Source organism: Natrix helvetica (genome assembly GCF_964273705.1).
Source record: "Natrix helvetica genome assembly, chromosome: 6".
NCBI lineage: Eukaryota > Metazoa > Chordata > Lepidosauria > Squamata > Natricidae > Natrix > Natrix helvetica.
Genome location: NC_138553.1, coordinates 57752058 through 57769391, shown reverse-complemented (window position 1 = coordinate 57769391; position 17334 = coordinate 57752058). Strand labels below are relative to the sequence as shown.

Here is a 17334-nt window from a genome sequence, read left to right as displayed (position 1 = left end):
GTAATAATATATGGAAAGATTGAATCTTTTATGTGTTCAGAGTGGGCTGTTAGCAACAGCAGAATGTGGAATCTATGAGAGAATGCAAGACTATAAAGGGAGGCAGGGATAGTTGAAGTCTATTTGGAAGAATAATAAAGAGTAAAGCTTCAGACTGAAATAAGAATAAATAGAGCAGATAAAGATAAAATAACGAGTAAGGGAACCCACAAGACAAAAAAGGAAGTGAAGTACTTGTCACCTTTGGCCATGGACCATAAGATTCAGTAAAATCCAAAGCTTATGTATACAGTGCATATCAATGTATACTCATCACTCAGTTTGAAGGTTCACTCTCACACTGCATAATGCGTTTTTGGTATGTTTGGCTACTTCAGGATACCATTTGGTGATTGCTTGATCTATTCTGTGAAATTTTAAATTGAGTTTTAATATTTGAGCAGCCTGTTTTGAAGAAATGCTCACTTTATGTTACCATTAAACAGTTGTTCAAGGTTATGCCCTGCTTCCAGGAAAGCAAACAGATCCTGCAGCTGTGATAAAAAAATGTATTACATGCTCAAAGGTGAACTTTGTGAATTTTATTTTTGTCCATTAGGGCACAAGGCTTTATTTAGCATCAGGAAGGGCAATACTAACGCTTAGCTCCATCAAGTTGTCGTGACTACTCAAAATATAGACTGTGGGTTGTAAAAGGGGAGATTTTTTTAATAGAAAATACTCACTGAAATATTAATATGAAAGTAAAATAATTTGAAGACAACAACCTAAGCTAGCTTACAATGCTGAGTTAAATGTCAGCTTTGACAAAGTGACACTTAAAAAACCTATAGTGAAACTGAACAAGTTGATAGTTGAATAGATAAAAGAGCAGAGCCTATGAATTTGAATTATATGTTAAATTCTTAGTACTGTTCAGACACACAAACACACACACATGCATACACACTCACACAGATAGGAACATTATAAAATAACTTCGTGACTAAGCATGATGCAAAAAGCAATTGGAATAGAACAAAAAACCTGGCTCTCTGGATGTTTCTGATTATAGCTTCCAGTAGCCACAATGGCTGATAAGCAATGTTTTTTATTAAAAAAATGTTTTATTTGTAGTTTTCTTTTCACGCTATACATATTTTGTGGACAGTGTATTGACTGGGTCAGGTTTTTTTTAAACAATGTTAACAATAATAATACAAATAGGTTTGTGTAATTCTAATCTTCCAACTTCAACAATAATATTCTCTTTTTATAATCCTTTATCATTTTTCCATTAATTCATTTAAACATAAATAACATCTCTGTACACCTTGTATTTGTTATCCCCTACTAAATACTATTATTTAATATTTTACAAATTACTTATTATTCCACCATAACTTCAGTGTTCCAAATGTGTAGGATTACTAATAATGCCAAGTATTAACAATATTTAACATATTTTTCAGAGTATAAGACACACCTTTTTTCCTCAAAAAAGAGGCTGAAAATTTTGGGGTGCGTCTTATACATCAAATACAGCATTTTTTCCTCCCAAAGCCCCGCCCCTTCACAAAAATGGCCGTGCATACCCTTATGAAGGCTTTCAGAGAGTTTTTTGCCCACCCCCCCAGTCCCAGCAGTACTCTATAAGCCTCCATAAGGGTATAAGAAAAACAGGCCCGTTTTCATTAAAAATTGGGCATTTTTTGCTCGTTTTTGCCCCCCCCTCCCCCCGCTCCCTCCCAGGAGCACTCTGCAAGCCCTCCCAAAGCTATTCATGCCTTTTATTTTTTAAAAAACAGGCCTGTTTTTGCGAAAAACGGGCCGTTTTCGGGAGGTTTTCAGAGTGCAAAAACTTCCCTCCCCTTTCAGAACGCTTTTTAGTTAGAGTGATTGATGAGAATTAGATTGATCAAGTGCTGTGCCACAGAAACAAGTCTTACGTGCTGCAGGTTGTCAGCGATTTCCTTCTCCAGCACATGGATAAATACACCTGGAAACATCTACCTACCCACCTACCTACTCTCTCTCTCTCTCTCCCTACCTACCTACTGTATTTCTCTCCCTCTCTCTCTCCCTCTATCTATCTACCTACCTACCTACTCTCTCTCTCTCTCCCTACCTACGTACTGTATTTTTCTCTCTATCCCTCTATCTACCTACCTACCTACTCTCTCTCTCTCTCTCTCTCCCTACCTACTGTATTTCTCTCTCTCTCTCCCTCTATCTACCTACCTACCTACTCTATCTCTCTCCCTATCTACTGTATTTCCCTCCCTCCCCCTCCCCCTCCCTCTCTCTCTCTCTCTCTCTCTCTCTCTCTCTCTATATATATATATATATATATATATATATATATATATATATATATATATATATATATATATATATATATTGTTTTCGTAGATTTTCATGGGTGTAGGTATGCTGGTTTTGTTGTATTCGGGTCTTTTCCCGTGTAAGGTTGAGACTGCCGAAACGTTGCAAAGACAATCTCAACCTTACACGGGAAAAGACCCGAATACAACAAAACCAGCATATGTATGTATGTATGTATGTGTATGTATGTATGTATGTATGTATGTATGTATGTATGTATGTATATATATATATATATATATATATATATATATATATATATATATATATATATATATATATATATATATATATATCCCTCTATCTAACTATCTACCTACTCTCACTCTCTCTCCCTACCTACCTACTGTATTTCTCTCTCTCCCACTCTATCCTCCTATCTACCTACTTTTTTTAAAATTTGCCTCTTCAAAACCTTGGCGCGTCTTACACTCCGGTGCGTCTTATACTCCGAAAAATACGGTATCCCAAGAGTATATCTCAAATCCTCACAATTTCAAAACCTTAATATTTTAAATTCACAATATACTTTAACACACTATTAATGTTAATAATACATAGAAATTACCTAATCCTAAATTTCCATATACTAGTCTAATTTATTTTATATATATACTACTATTTTCCCTATTAGTATTTTCCCATTTTATTAATATATTTACTCATTATCCATCATCTCTTAACCTTTTTTAAAATCCCATCATTTATTGACTTTTTAGTCAGCCTTTTATCTCTCTCTCTAGGAATCTTACAGCTCTTTTTAATATTTTTGTGCCTACTGTACGTTCCCTTTTGGATACACTTTGACTCTTTCTACTGTATTATTTGAACACCCCTCACCAAAACTTTGTCTTTTTTAAAAATAAATTTCTCTTTTTTTATTTGAATCTTTCTTTTTTTGGGGGGGGGGGTTCTCTTTTCTCTCTGTTCTATTATAAGCTTTTAAGAAGTTTTCTGATTGATTCCAACTTTTTAATCTTTTTCTCTTCTTTATATTTAGCTTCTTGCATCTCATTTTGATTTTTCCCTTCCACGGCTTCTTCTATTCTCATCTATTTCTTGGATATCATGTTCCTCTTTCCCCTCGAATTGTTGAGAGACTTCTACATTCATTTCTGTGTCTTTAAACAATCCCCTTATCTCCTTATTGCTTTTTACAGAGTCACTCACACTTCTAACATCAATATATACTTCATATTCCTTTATCATCCCCTGTAAATCCATTTTATAACAACTTAATGAAAATTATTCAGTATATTTCTATAATTCCAATATCTCAGTATTTTAAAGTTCCTTTTATAATCTTTAAAATACTTAAAATTCTTTAGTAATTTACAACCTTATATTTTCCCAATTATATATCTTCCCAATTGTCCAAATTTTAAAGTCTTATTTAGTTTTCTTTCTTTTCTCTTTTCTTCTATCATTTTTCTTCTTTTGACTCATAAGAGTGTTCTGCTGAATAACATTAATAGTCCAAATCCAAGTTAACCCACTAGATTCCTCCAATCTTCCAAATCCATAACCCAATAGCCAATTTTAATAAAGTTTAGTTATTTGCAAATTGGTTCCTTTTAAAGATCTTCAGATGGGAAAGAGGGGGGAAAAAGAAATTCATTAAACTCTCTCAAATTATGCAAGTCGTCTTCTAACAAAAAGTCAAGGCCAGGTCGTCTTCCTGATGTTATTACTTCTATTCTGTGTATTAGACTTTATGTGTATTGAATTCACTTTCACTAAGTATGCTGTGGCTATAGTACTGTAGTACTTCTCTTCTTCCTGTATTCCCAAACCCAACATTAAACAGTCACCTCTTTCTTAGTCATAGGAGTTCTTTTTTAAAATTCTTGTATTTACACCAGTTCTTTAGAGTAAAAGTTGGTAATTATCTCACCCAGTTTCAGTGCTCTGTCCATGAACTGCTCCAGCACAAATCTTGTGGTCCCAGTTATCCCAGCTTTATGACTGCCAAAAATGGCCATCATCCCTACTGCCGTTTGGGAGAGCTTACTTTGGACCTAACAAGGAAATTGCAAGTTCCTCATGGTCAGTGAAGTGCCTCTCCTTCCTTCACCGCCCGTACAAGGTAGCTATGACCCCATAGGGTCTCCTGGCAGCAGTTACCGGTTGGATTTCACAAGGCTTGGCAGAGCCTGCTATTTTCCAGCCGTTCTTGCCACAAAGTCAACTGGAAGTCCGCTGATAAGCAATGTAATGGGCCAAAGTTCAGCATCTGGAAGGCCACAGGTTTTATTTTATCATATTAAAGGAAGGGGGAAATGAGTTACAAGTATTTTATAAAATGACTAGGTAGAGTAACAACTAAAATCTTAACAAATGCGTAGTAGATACATTGCAGTTGTTGTAGTGTTGCATACGTTTCTGCAAAATGGAGCAGTCTGCTCTAGAATATTCAGATTTTTCATTCATTTCTGGAAGTACCTTTTAGAACAGGAACAGTTGATCCTTCAGATAAAATGAATGCTGCTTTCTGCCTTTGCCATACAATTTCATGAATTGTACCTTGTCAAAATTTATAGGCACTGTTGATATTTATTACCTTCAGCTTTAAAAATTAGGGTTGTAGGCAAAATTAAAGTAACACAGTGTTTAGGGATAAATCTTATTTTTGTCAAAATTAAAAGAAAGAGGACCAAAAAACTACTGTTCTTCTTAACTACAGCTGAAGGCAGAATATACTAATTGGTCCAGAAAAAGTTCAAAAAGCTTTTGTAGATTTATTGAAAGCTTAATCAAAGGACTTTCTGAATAAGCTAGTTTTGAATCTCTACTTTATCTATTGCAGCTGTGGTAAAAAGAAAAAAATGTTTTTAATGAAGAATTTACTTCAATGTAGATTAAATATAGCTGTGATTAGGGTATTATTTGGAAGGAATAAATTTAAAAGTAGAAGCAATCAATCTTCTCCCTTCTCCAACATGGGACTAAAAGAAATTGTTTATTGAAAACTTAATCAGGTTTTCATATCAAAATGATCAAGGAAGAAGTAGGCTAAAGCTGCTCATGTTTCTACAGTTTACTCTGTGTTGTACCTGGTTTTGCCTTCATTTGTCAATGGATCTCTAGTACATATTGGCATCTTAATGTGTCTAAACTCTTGGTAAAACAATCAGTGCTTTGAATAATAAAAATTAGAAACATTCTTCTAATGTTTTGAAGTCAAGTACAGACAAGATGCTAGTCTTTTTAGCACAATTATCCAATCTCAAAATGCATACTGCTTTTTACATCTGTTAGAGAATGTCTATAACTGATTGAGCTCACCGTATGGAAAAATGTGTGACATTTACTTTCTTCTGTTAAGTTTGCTTCACTGGGGACAAACAAGATACTGGTATCTTGTTATACTATTGTGATATTATTATATCTACCTTATTATTTCCAACAACTCCAACATCTTGCATTATTATTGTTACTGTTATTATTTTATTCACAGGATGGAGGGCTTCTTATAAATAATCCTACAGCATTAGCAGTGCATGAATGCAGATGTCTTTGGCCAAATGTTCCTCTTCAGTGTGTGGTGTCCCTAGGAACGGGTCGTTATGAAAACCATGGAAAAACCAATGTCACTTATACAAGTTTAAAAACTAAATTGACTAATGTCATCAGCAGTGCTACAGATACTGAAGGTTAGTTTCAGGTGATCATAGTTGTCTTGTTTTCGTAGTACAATTTTTAACTGCTTTCTTGAACTAAAAACATGAAAAGACATTTTGGTTCTGTTTTGTAACCTACATTCAATTGTTTTATTAATTCCATCACACAACATCCATAGAAGGATTAAGTGTTTAAATCATATACAAAGCTAAACCCTCTTTCAAAGTAATGAATATTATTTTTTTAATCATTTGAAGATTTGGCATTTTTGCTTTTGTCCAATTAATATCTTGTATTAGCTACTTAGAAAATTGAGATTGAATTTGCAGTTGATAACAATGATTGCCAGATTTTCAGTTAAATTAGCTACTTGAGATTGCCTATACCTCAATTTTGCCATTATTAAATCTCTGTTGATAAAAGTAGGTCTTTGTTAATGATAGGCATAATGTAGGGATAGAAAGCTCCATCTTCAAGTTTACTGGACATATGAACAATTATAGAATAATTTTATAATTTAATAATTAAGGAAAAACTGTTAATCGTGAAATTATTTAATAGTTAATAGTTAAATTATTTGCATAATAATGCAAAATGTAGAATGACCATTTTACCATGTTTCACATGAGTGTTTCAAAAATGTAGAAATAAGCATTCAATCCAAATTTGAATTACTGTATAAATTCTACATAATTATTTCTTTATCTTTGATTGATTCTAACTAGGGGTTCACATGCCAAATTAATCCTAAAATTCTTGAACTAGTTGATATAAGAATTTGCTTTTGCATAGATCAAAGTAGCTTGCTTCAAAGAAAACCTGTTAGCGAGTCAGCTTCAACACCACCACTGAAGGATGGGTTATAATGGTCCTCTCAAATCCCGTTGTTGCTTTTTACTTTGTTAAAAAAACCTGACATTTTACAGAGAAGCTTTGTAGAGATTTGCTAACTTTGATGTATCAACTTATATGTATCAAGGCTATTATTTCTGAGATTTTTTTTGTTCTAGGTCACATTTTAATTGACCAGGTGTTAATACAAAAGATGCTATACTTAAGGAAAATTAAGGTCTCATTGAAAGTTGCATCTATAACAAAGGAGCGTTGGCTTACCTGAACGGTCTTCTCTGTGTGCTGCGGAAGAGTCCAAGCATGGGTTAATTCTGACTGCCATGGATGAATTGAAAGATCTTTAGCCACGCCTCTGCTGCTTACACCTCACATTTTTCAATGAAGGCGTGGACCTGTAAGTCTGTTCAACCAGGGTTCCGTTGTATATGTCATTAAGTCAAGAATAGTTCACATCGGTACTGGAAGCAGTGAGAAACCCCAGGGCGGGGTTGAACTCTCCCGCAGCGCACAGAGAAGACCGTTCAGGTAAGCCAACACTCCTCCTCTTGTGTGCTGCTTGGAGAGTCCAAGCATGGGACATACCCAAGCTAAATGTCACTAGGGCAGGGAGCAATTGATTCAATGGTCTCTCTAGTGGAATGAATACCCTGAAGGACTCGTCTCCCAAACGCCACTTCCACTGATGCAAACTTCTCCAATTTATAATTTCATACAAACTGAGATGGTGATGCCCACGTTGCTGCTCTGCAGATTTCTTCTATGGGTGCTGTGGTTGCAGCGCTCCTCGTGGAATGGGCTGTGATGTGGCACGGCACCTGTTTGGCCTGGAGTTCAAAGGCAAGAGCGATGCAGGCACGCAACCGTTGGCCGATGGTCAAAGATGTAACTTTACATCCCATAGTCACTGGTTGAAAAGAAATGAAAAGGGATTCCGACCACCTGAATGTTGCATTACGCTTAATATACTTGCGAATGGTTCTACACACGTTGAGCTTGTGCCACTTACGTTCTCTAGGATGCCTCGGGCGAGGACAGAAGTCCGGAAGTATGACCTCCTGGCTCCGATGGAACCAAGAGTTGACTTTGGGGAGGAATGAAGGGTCCAGATGGAGGATGACTCTGTCTGGTTGGATGAGACATAGGTCCTCCCTGACGGACAAGGCCACCATCTCTGAAATCCTCCGTGCAGAGGTGAGGTTATTTCAAGCTACAGGATCAGAGAGGCTCAAAGGGTTGGCTGATCAGTCCCTTGAGAACAGTCTCCAACTCCCATGCCACCATCCTGTGATGCAACCCCTCCTGCAGAAAGTCCAAAATCTGTGGAATGGAGGCGGAAACGGGATCAATCTGCGCTTTTGCACACCACTTGGCGAAGGCTGTCCAGGTGGAATCATAAATTCTGGTAGTAGATGGTTGTTGCGACTGCTGTATGGTCTGGATGACCTTGGTAGAGAGCCTGTCCCTCTTTAGGAGGTCCTTCTCAAGTGCCAGAGGGCCATTTGGAGCCATTGAGGCTCTAGATGGAATAGGGCCCCCTGGCTGAATGACCTCGTCTTGGGGAATTCACCACGGCTTGGCGACAGACAGGCAGATGAGGTCGGCACACCATGCCTGTCTGGGCCAGAAGGGCACTACCAGAAGTACTTCCGCTTGTTCTGAGAGGATCTTCTGAATCACCCTGGAAAGGAGTGGTAATGGCGGAAATGCATACAGCAGGCTGGATGGCCAGTGGCAAAGGAGGGCATTGACTCCTTCTGCTCGTGGGGAACGGAATCTGGAGAAGAAGCAAGGGGGATGCACATTTTCTGGGGTGGCGAATAGGTTGACTAGCGGGTGGCCAAACCTCTGTGGTAGCTGGAAGAAGAGGTCCGGGTACAGGTGCCACTCTGAATGATCGATGATGGCCCTGCTCAGCCAGTCCACTTGAACGTTGCTCACCCCGAAATGTGCTCCACTCGAAGAGAGTTCAGATGCTTCTCTGCCCACTGCTCCAGCTGCTCTGCCTTCGCCACCAGCTGCTCTGCCTTCGCCATCAGCGACCTGGATCGGGTGCCCCCCTGGTGGTTGACATGGGCCTTGGTCGCTACATTGTCCGTGAGAAGCATCACATGACCCTGTATGACTGTCTGGAAGTGTAGAAGAGCTAGTCTCGCCGCTTTCAGCTCCAGCCCAGTTTATGCTGTGCTTGAGATCGTTGGCAGACCACCTGCCTTGCGCTACTTGATTGTTCAGGCTCCCCAGCCAAACAGGCTGGTGTCTGTCGTGATGGTCAGGCGATCTGGCTCGCGGAAGAGACTGCCTTTGGACAGAGCAGGAGACTGCCACCACTGAAGGAATTGTCGAACCTTCTGGGGAACTGGAATCAATGCAGATGAGTTGCTGGCCTTGGCCCTTTGGTGGGGCAGGAGACACCATTGCAGCTGTCGAGAGTGGAGCCTCACCCATAGCACAATTGACAGGCAGGATATCAATTTGCCTAGGAGCTGAGACAGCAGGACAATGGGCACGCTTTGTGAAGTCCGGACTTGGTGTACCAGGCGCTTGATGTTGGATATCCATTCTTGAGATAGAAAGACTTGGCAGTTGACAGTGTCTATTATGGCTCCGAAATGCAGCAACCTGGTGGTGGGAGTTAGGTGGCTTTTCTCCAGGTTGATGGAGAACCCGTGGTCTAGGAAGTGCTCTCATCGTGACCTGGAGGTCTCGGACCGCTTGTTGGTGGGATGACGAGGATGTCGTCCAGGTAGCATTGGAGACCTCAGAAAGGCTGCTACTGCTGCCAGGCCGAATGGCAGGGCCCTGTATTGATAATGGTGACCTGCGTAATAAAATTTCAGGAACCTGCGGTGAGCTTTGCGAACTGGGATGTGGAGGTACGCTTCTTTGAGATCTATCGATGTTAACAGATTTCCTGGTCTGATGCAGCCCAATATTGACTGGAGGGACTGCATTTTGAAGCATTTGTACGCAAGGTAGTAATTTAGTTTCTTTAGATCTAATATTCCTCTCCACCACCCCCACCACCCCCAAGTACTTTGGGACCAGGAATAGGATGGAGTAGAATCCTGACCCTTCTTGTCCCACTGGCACTGGTTCTATGGCCCGTATCTCTTGAAGGTGCAGGATTTCCTGATCTGTGAGATGTCAACTTCTAAAGCGTTGCCATGACTATTATCAAGCTGGCATGGGGATGGGGGAGGGGGAATTCCATCCATGCCTTCAGCTGGAGTCGGATCTCATGTCTACAGCCTAGTTGGAGAATATGAATTATGACGGAGGACAAAAGGGAGGGGATTACAGGGGTAAAGTTCAAACGCAATTAAGCGGAAGCAGTTTTGGCTCCACTAGAGCCAAATGTCGCCAGAATGTTGATCCTAATAAATGATTGTATTTCCTTTGAGCTATGTCTGGAGGCTCGTAAATTAATTAGGCCGTCTTCTGGGAACTTCACAGAGAGCCAATTCAATTTCAATTCAAAGTGATGCCTTTCGGGCTGCAGGGGCCCCCAGCGGTATTCATGCAGTTAATAAACGAGGTGCTGCACGAGCACCTCTACAAGGGGGTCCTCGTCTACCTAGATGACATCCTTATCTACACAGAGACCATGGATGACCACGTACCCCTGGTCCACCAAGTACTGGAGAAACTTCTGGCACCCAACCTGTCAAGGTGTCAAAATGCTAATTCTACTGTGCACGGTTGGACTACCTGGGTTACTGAGTGTCAAATGAGGGAATAGAAATGGACCCAGCGAAAGTGCAAGCCGTCCTAAGCTGGCATCCCCCTCGCACGCACAGACAGCTACAAAGCTTTCTAGGGTTCACGATCTTCTACAGGCAATTCATCCCTTCCTTTGTGAAAATTGCCGAACCCTTGACAGACCTCCTGAAGACAGGGAGCCCAGGAATGAAACCTCGTCTGGGACAACCCCTACCATGGGACCTAACCTGCCAAGAGGCATTCAAGACACTAAAAGAAATGTTTGCAAAGGAGCTAGTGCTGAAACATCCTGACCCCGAGCAACCTTTCGTGATCCAGGCAGATGCCAGCGATGTCGCAGTGGGAGTGGTGCTACTCCAAAGAAACAACCAAGGAAACTTACAACCCTGCGCCTATACCCTCCCGCAAGCTCACAGACACAGAGAGATGATGGGCCGCATGGGCTTTCACAGTGAGATGGACAGGCGGGAGGAACTTTCTAGCTGATGCCCTCTCCCGCATGCCTCAGTACAAATGCGAACAGGAGCACGTAGTGGATGCCATCATTCCCTCTACTCAAACAGCTGTCCAAGTAACCACCAGGCGGCAATGCCGTGACCGGCAAGACCAACCCGCAAACAACCTAACCACGAGACTCAAAACTGAACTCCTAGCAGACCCCTGGTTCCAAAACAACCAACACATCTTGACGAAAAGAGATGACCTTGCATGGAAGGGGACGAAACTCTATGTCCCAGAATCCCTACGTACCCTAGCTCTCCAGAGGAGTCACGACACCAAACCGGCAGGCCATTTTGGGTTCCTAAAAACTTTACACTTAGCCCGGAGGCAATTCTGGTGGCCTGGCATAAAGAAAGATGTGGATAGTTACGTGAAAAGTTGCACCATCTGCGCCACAATGAAGAGACGACTGGGAACCCCCCCCCCCCCCCCCGGACTGCTGCAAACAGTAGCAGAGCCAACGAAGCCGTGGGATGAGATCGCAATGGACTTTATAGTAGAGTTGCCAAAAAGTGGGGGAAACACAGTGATTTGGACTGTAATAGACCTGTTCTCCAAACAGGCACACTACATACCCTGTAGCGGACTACCCTCAGCTCACAAGCTGGCTAAACTGCTCGTGAAGCATATCTATCGACTGCATGGAGTACCTCAAAGAATTATCTCAGATAGAGAGGTCCAGTTCACAGCTACGTTCTGGAGGGAGTTCCTGCGGTCCATTGGGTCATCTCAGGGTCTTAATTCAGCTTTTCATCCGAGCACCAATGGGGCAGCAGAGAGACTGAACGCCATGATAGAGTAGTACCTGAGGTGTTACGTGAACTATCAGCAGTCCAATTGGGCAGACCTTTTGCTGAGGTCACGTACAATAATGCTGTTCTCAGTAGCACAGGATTCACGCCGTTCAACATAGTAGTATGGACTTCATCCCAATGCCTGAGTATCCAAGGGATCCCCCCTCCTCAGTCACCTTGACTGTTTGGATGTCGATGCTGAAATTAACCTGGGAAAATGTCAAAAAGGCACTGGCTAAAGCGGCACAAACCAGAAGAAACAGGCAGATAAACACCGGACTGCGCAACAGCCATTCCAGGTAGGAGAGGTTTACCTCCACAAAATATTTGAGATTAAAACTGCCTAGCAAGAAACTGGGGCCAAAGTTTATGGGACCAGTCCCCATAGTAAAGATCATCAACCCAGTCACAGTGCAATTGAAACTACCTCGATTATTGGGGAAGATACACCCAGCGTTTCATAGTAGCCTCTTAAAACCTGTGATCGGATACACTTTGAGACCGCTACCACGGGAGCCCCAGGCCCTATGGTCATGGGCCAAACCCATTATGAAGTTCAACGAATCCTCGATTCAAGGTGGCACAGGAGACAACTCCAATACTTAATCAAGTGGAAGGGCTTCCCATTATCGGAGGCATCTTGGGTGAAAAGCAGAAATATCCAGGCTGATCGCCTCATAGCAAAATTCCATGCAGAAAATCCAAGCAAGCCTGGGGGAGGGACACATCCTTAAGTTATATACCTGTACTCAAATTGTCTTTGTGTCATACAGGTCACTTTCAGGAAGTGAGGGGAGCCGGATGTCAACTTCTAAAGTGTTGCCATGACTATTCTCAGGCTGGAATCGCGGGGGGGGGGGGGAATTCCATGCATGCCTTCGGCTGGAGTCGGATCTCAAATGCAAGTAAGTGAAAGCAGTTTTGGCTCCACTGGAGTCCACACCAGAATGTCGATCCTAATAAATGATTGGATTTCCTTTGAACTATGTCTGGAGGCTCGTAAATTAATTAGGCCATCTTCTGGGAACTTCACATGAGGGCTCTCTTGGCTGGGGAGAAGTGGGTGGGACAGCAGATGAAGTGGCGGGGAGGAGAGGAGACAAATTCCAGGGTCAGACCTAGCCGGATTGTTTGGAGTACCCACTGTTCTGATGTGATCTGCTCCTTTTAGGCCTGGAACAGCTGCAGGCGACCTCCAATGGGAGCCGTCTGCTGGTGGTCACTTATAGCGCCGGAAGGGCCTGGAGCCTGTTCCAGGGCTGCTTAGAAAAGGACTGTTGTCGGCCCCTATACCAAAAGGGCTGACGGTTCTGGGACCAGTCTGAACCTTGCACATATGGATGGTGATACAGTCCTGTGCTGGAAGATGGTTCTGGGACTGAAGTAAGTGGAAGCTCTACACTCCACCCTCTTGGTCACAGAAGACATGACCTTTTTATCTTTATTTTTGATAAGGACGAGGTCCAAGGCCTCCCCAAAAAGTTTCCCTCCCTTGAAGGGGACTGACGCCAACTTCCACTTCGATCTCATATCAGCGTTCCAGTGGTGAAGCGACAGGAGCATCCTTGTTGTGACATTGGAGGCCCTGGAGGCAAATTTAGCAGAATTAAGAGTGGCGTCCACCGTGCACTCTGCCACTGCTATAATTTTATTCAACTCCTGTCTCAACCTGCTATCTCCCGCCGGGAGTTTAGAAGAAAGCTGGTGGAGCCAGAGGAGGGATGCCCTGGAAAGGAAGGATGCAGCAGGCGGTAAGATGGAGGAAGATGTGAGGGCTTGCACCGGTGGATCCACCTGAGGCAGCTTTAATAGGTCCTTCCACTGTGGAATCCACAGTGTAAAGTTTTCTATTGCTGTTGCTAGGTGTGGCTAGGGTCCCCGGTTGTACCCACTGGCGCTGCACCACATTCAGAAATAGTTTTGGGAACGGGCACAATTTCTTGGGGCATAACAGGCTCCTCAAAGAGCCCGAGGGATCAGTAGTGGCCTGGTCAGAAGCAGAGACCCCCAGGTGAGTGGTGGCATTGGCTTTGTTTTAGATGGTCTTGAAGGAAGTATGCTTAAAGAGTCCGGTGAGTGTGGGCTTCTCTGGAATGGCTCCCTCATCCCCAGAGAATTCTGGCTCGGGTAGGACGTCCTTGACCACAGCCAAGTCTTTGCTGTCCAGCGAAGAATGAGGAGAAGCCAACCCCTGGGCCGCCTCCTGAGGGGGCCCCTACTTAAGTTAGATCTGTGTGGGTGTTTATATCGCTGTTTGAGACCATCTACGATGCCCTGGGAGATGGCCCTAGCAATCACCTCCTGCATTTCCAGGGATAGGGCAGGCCCTTGATCTTCTGCAGGCCTAGCACATTTTGCGGGCTGGGGCAAGGGATGCTGAGGAGCCAGGGGCATGACTGGAGGAGGAACCTCCTCAGCTTCCAACGGGCAATGAAACAAATCTGCATTGTCCATCATGGATGGCCTTGGAGACTCTGTAGAAACTAATGAGACATTAGGAGAAAAATCCTGTCCCTAATCCTCACTGTCAGATATGGGATGGCCGTGACTGGCAGGGGCTGGCGACTCAAGTGAGGCACCTTCACCCTTGCGAAGGATTCCAAGGGAGCAGCTGCTGATTGGTGTTGAGCCTTTTCAAATTGTTTCTCTAGTGCCTTTTGGTGCCTGAGAGCCACCTTGTCCTGTGTCTTGGCCCACTTTTTACCCCCTGCCTGATGATGCCTGCTGAAGGCCTCTGAGGCTGCCTTGTTAGCCTGCCTAGAAAAATCCCTACTGGTTGAGGGCCCTGGCTACTCTGAGTCATCAGAGGCATGCTCTGCCATGGTAGGATTGTTCAGGTACCCTGGATCAGGCAGGCGTTGCTCCACTCACCATCTGGATGTTACTGAGGACTGTGCAGGAGCTCTTCAATGCAGAGCGAGAGCTGGGAAGAATAGGCAGTGCTGGCAAGCAAATGTCCTTGTGGCACGAGCTTAATACCAGCGCCCTGCATATGTCAGTAACAGGAGTATGGCTGAGGGAAGGTCACAAACTCCACTGCTGCACCAAGGAAGAAAGGCCCCTCTGCTGGACTATGGAGACAACCTGCTGGATGATCGAACAGAGAAACTCCATGCAGCAATCTGAAACGCGAGAAAGAGTCAATTCAAAATGTCTGCCGCATCCAAAAAGGTGAAAATAAAATGGCCGCCAGGTTGGAAAAGCAGCCTGAGGTCTCGGCGCTTGACACTTGATAGGGAAAAGTCGATAGCACGAGCGGCTGGGTCCTCACACCACTGACTGCTGCGCTTGAAGCTCGGTGCGATCTCAAGGGTATCGGCACTCCGACCTGCTCCTGTCGCCTTTTGCCGTCCCGACAACTGGGCATGCCCAAGCAGCACCCGGGACACGTCGGTGAAGAAATCAATGAGGAAAAGGAAAAAAACGCTCACTGGACCTGCTCTCTATGAAAGGGAATGGAAAGGAACAGAAAGTGGTAGGTTGGAGAGTCCAAGTTAACTGCTAATTGCAGGAACCACATTGAAAAATGTCCACTGGGCTAGACTGAATTGAAAAATCTGAGGTGTCAGCAGCAGAGGCGTGGCTAAAGATCTTTCAGTTCAGTCCAGGGCAGTCAGACAGAATTAACCCATGCTTGGACTCTCCAAGCAGTGCACAGGAGAATGTCATTGATTCCAAAATGACACCATTCACACAATGACATCAACACATAATGTATATGCTGTAATTACATATTTGTGTCAGCTTGTTCAGCGTCAATATGTAAGATAGCAAGTTAATGTAATTACAACCTAACACCATTACCCTTTTGCTAAGTCTTCATTGTTCCTGCAGACATTTGTATATGCTTATTTAATACTAGAATCTTAATAAAATGTCTGAATTTAGACAAATTAATTTGAAATCTTATTCTTTAAAACTTTATTTTAAACCAAATTCTTTCCCATTTCTCTTTTAAAACTAGAAGTTCATATTATGTTGGATGCCCTTTTACCTCCAGACACCTACTTTAGATTTAATCCGCTGATGAATGAAGATATTCCTCTGGATGAAAATCGTAAAGAAAAACTGAATAAATTGCGGACAGATGGCATCCAATATTTAGAAAGAAATGATGAGAAGTTGAAAAAAGCTGGCAAAATATTATCACAGGAAAAAAATATTTTACAGAAACTGAGTAACTGGATGAGATTAAAAGGTGATATGTATGATGGCCTTCCAATTCTGTCAAAATTGTGAATATTTAAAATGTTACGCATCGTAGGTGCAAAGTTGTATATGAAAAAGGTTCAACATTTGTTAGTCATTATATAATTTTTTTTTAATTCAATGAGCAAACAAGCTATATAAAATGCATTTCTATCTCAGTAGCTCCTCGGTACCACACAGGATCTGAAAGTCCTGCATGCAAACAGAAGGAAGACCTTCCAGTCTATTTCTTCCTTGTCTCCCAGTCTGTCACCCTCACACTTAGTGTTTCTTAGGGTCCTTCAAGCCAATTTCAATAGGACATGAATATGCAGATCAGTAATTATGATCAATGCCAATGCTTTTTTTTTCTATAAACAGAACACTTGTGAAATTTGGGATTTTATGATTTCTTGAAGTATATGAGTATTAGTTTTCAGAACCTCGCATCTCTACCACTTATATTCAAGTGCTGGTATATATTTTTTAAAAATGATGTCTAAATTTGTGACAATTATGGTACAAAGCGTTCAATATATTATGAATGCACATAAAAAATCATGCAGTTTACAAAATCATATTGTGCTTATGTGTTAGTGGAAAATTACAGCATGAGAAGAACCATAGCAAATATGTTGCTCTACAAATAATTGAGCCAGAATAAATCAAAACAGTTTAATTCCCATTGAGATTAATGACAGTAAACAATTTTAAATCCATTGGGAGTAGTTCAGCTAGTTTGCTGATTGAATTACTGTATATTATAGACTTGCAGGATATTATACTGCCATTAAATGTTATGAAAATTGTCTGATGATAAGATTTGTGCATGTAAACTGTTTTGTTTTAAAATGTTACCAGTGTTTTGTAGTGTGCAATGTTTTAACTGTTTTACTTTATCTAATTCAGTATTTGACATATTGCAATAAAATCCGTCACACTTAATATCTATTTATTTTTCCAAAAAAATATTTTGGGTGGTTCAGAACAATTACGTTGCTGTTTGAAAAGCAAATCACTAGAATTGAGTCTTGTGTAAAATAAAATAAATATTGAAATATCCTCATTGATCTCATTGTGTGATTTTATTCATTTAGTTATATAAAATCATCATGCCAAATTATGTTTTCATATTTAATATATATACCTTCATATACATGTTATTTAAGTCAGTAGCAAAGTAAGTCTTTCCAGTGAGGAAAGTTTTTGGGCAAACTAATAGCATTTTCAGTTAATAAGGAAGCCATACACTAAATTTCGAAACTAAGTTGGCAGCTGAGTGTCAGAAAGACAA

General features: G+C 41.8%; 1 protein-coding gene across 4 annotated transcripts in view; it reads left to right on the top strand.

Annotated features, from left to right (window-relative positions):
- PNPLA8 (patatin like domain 8, phospholipase A2) overlaps positions 1–17102 on the top strand; it is a 72413-nt gene extending 55311 nt beyond the window's left edge. For all 4 annotated transcript variants that reach the window (XM_081957213.1, XM_081957215.1, XM_081957212.1 and 1 more), the window contains exons 9-10: positions 5822–6017; positions 15817–17102. In XM_081957213.1, coding sequence (XP_081813339.1) covers positions 5822–6017; positions 15817–16091 — 471 coding nt within the window. In that variant the 3' untranslated portion in view covers positions 16092–17102. The remainder of the gene's footprint in view (positions 1–5821; positions 6018–15816) is intronic.
- Positions 17103–17334: the final 232 nt, after the last annotated feature.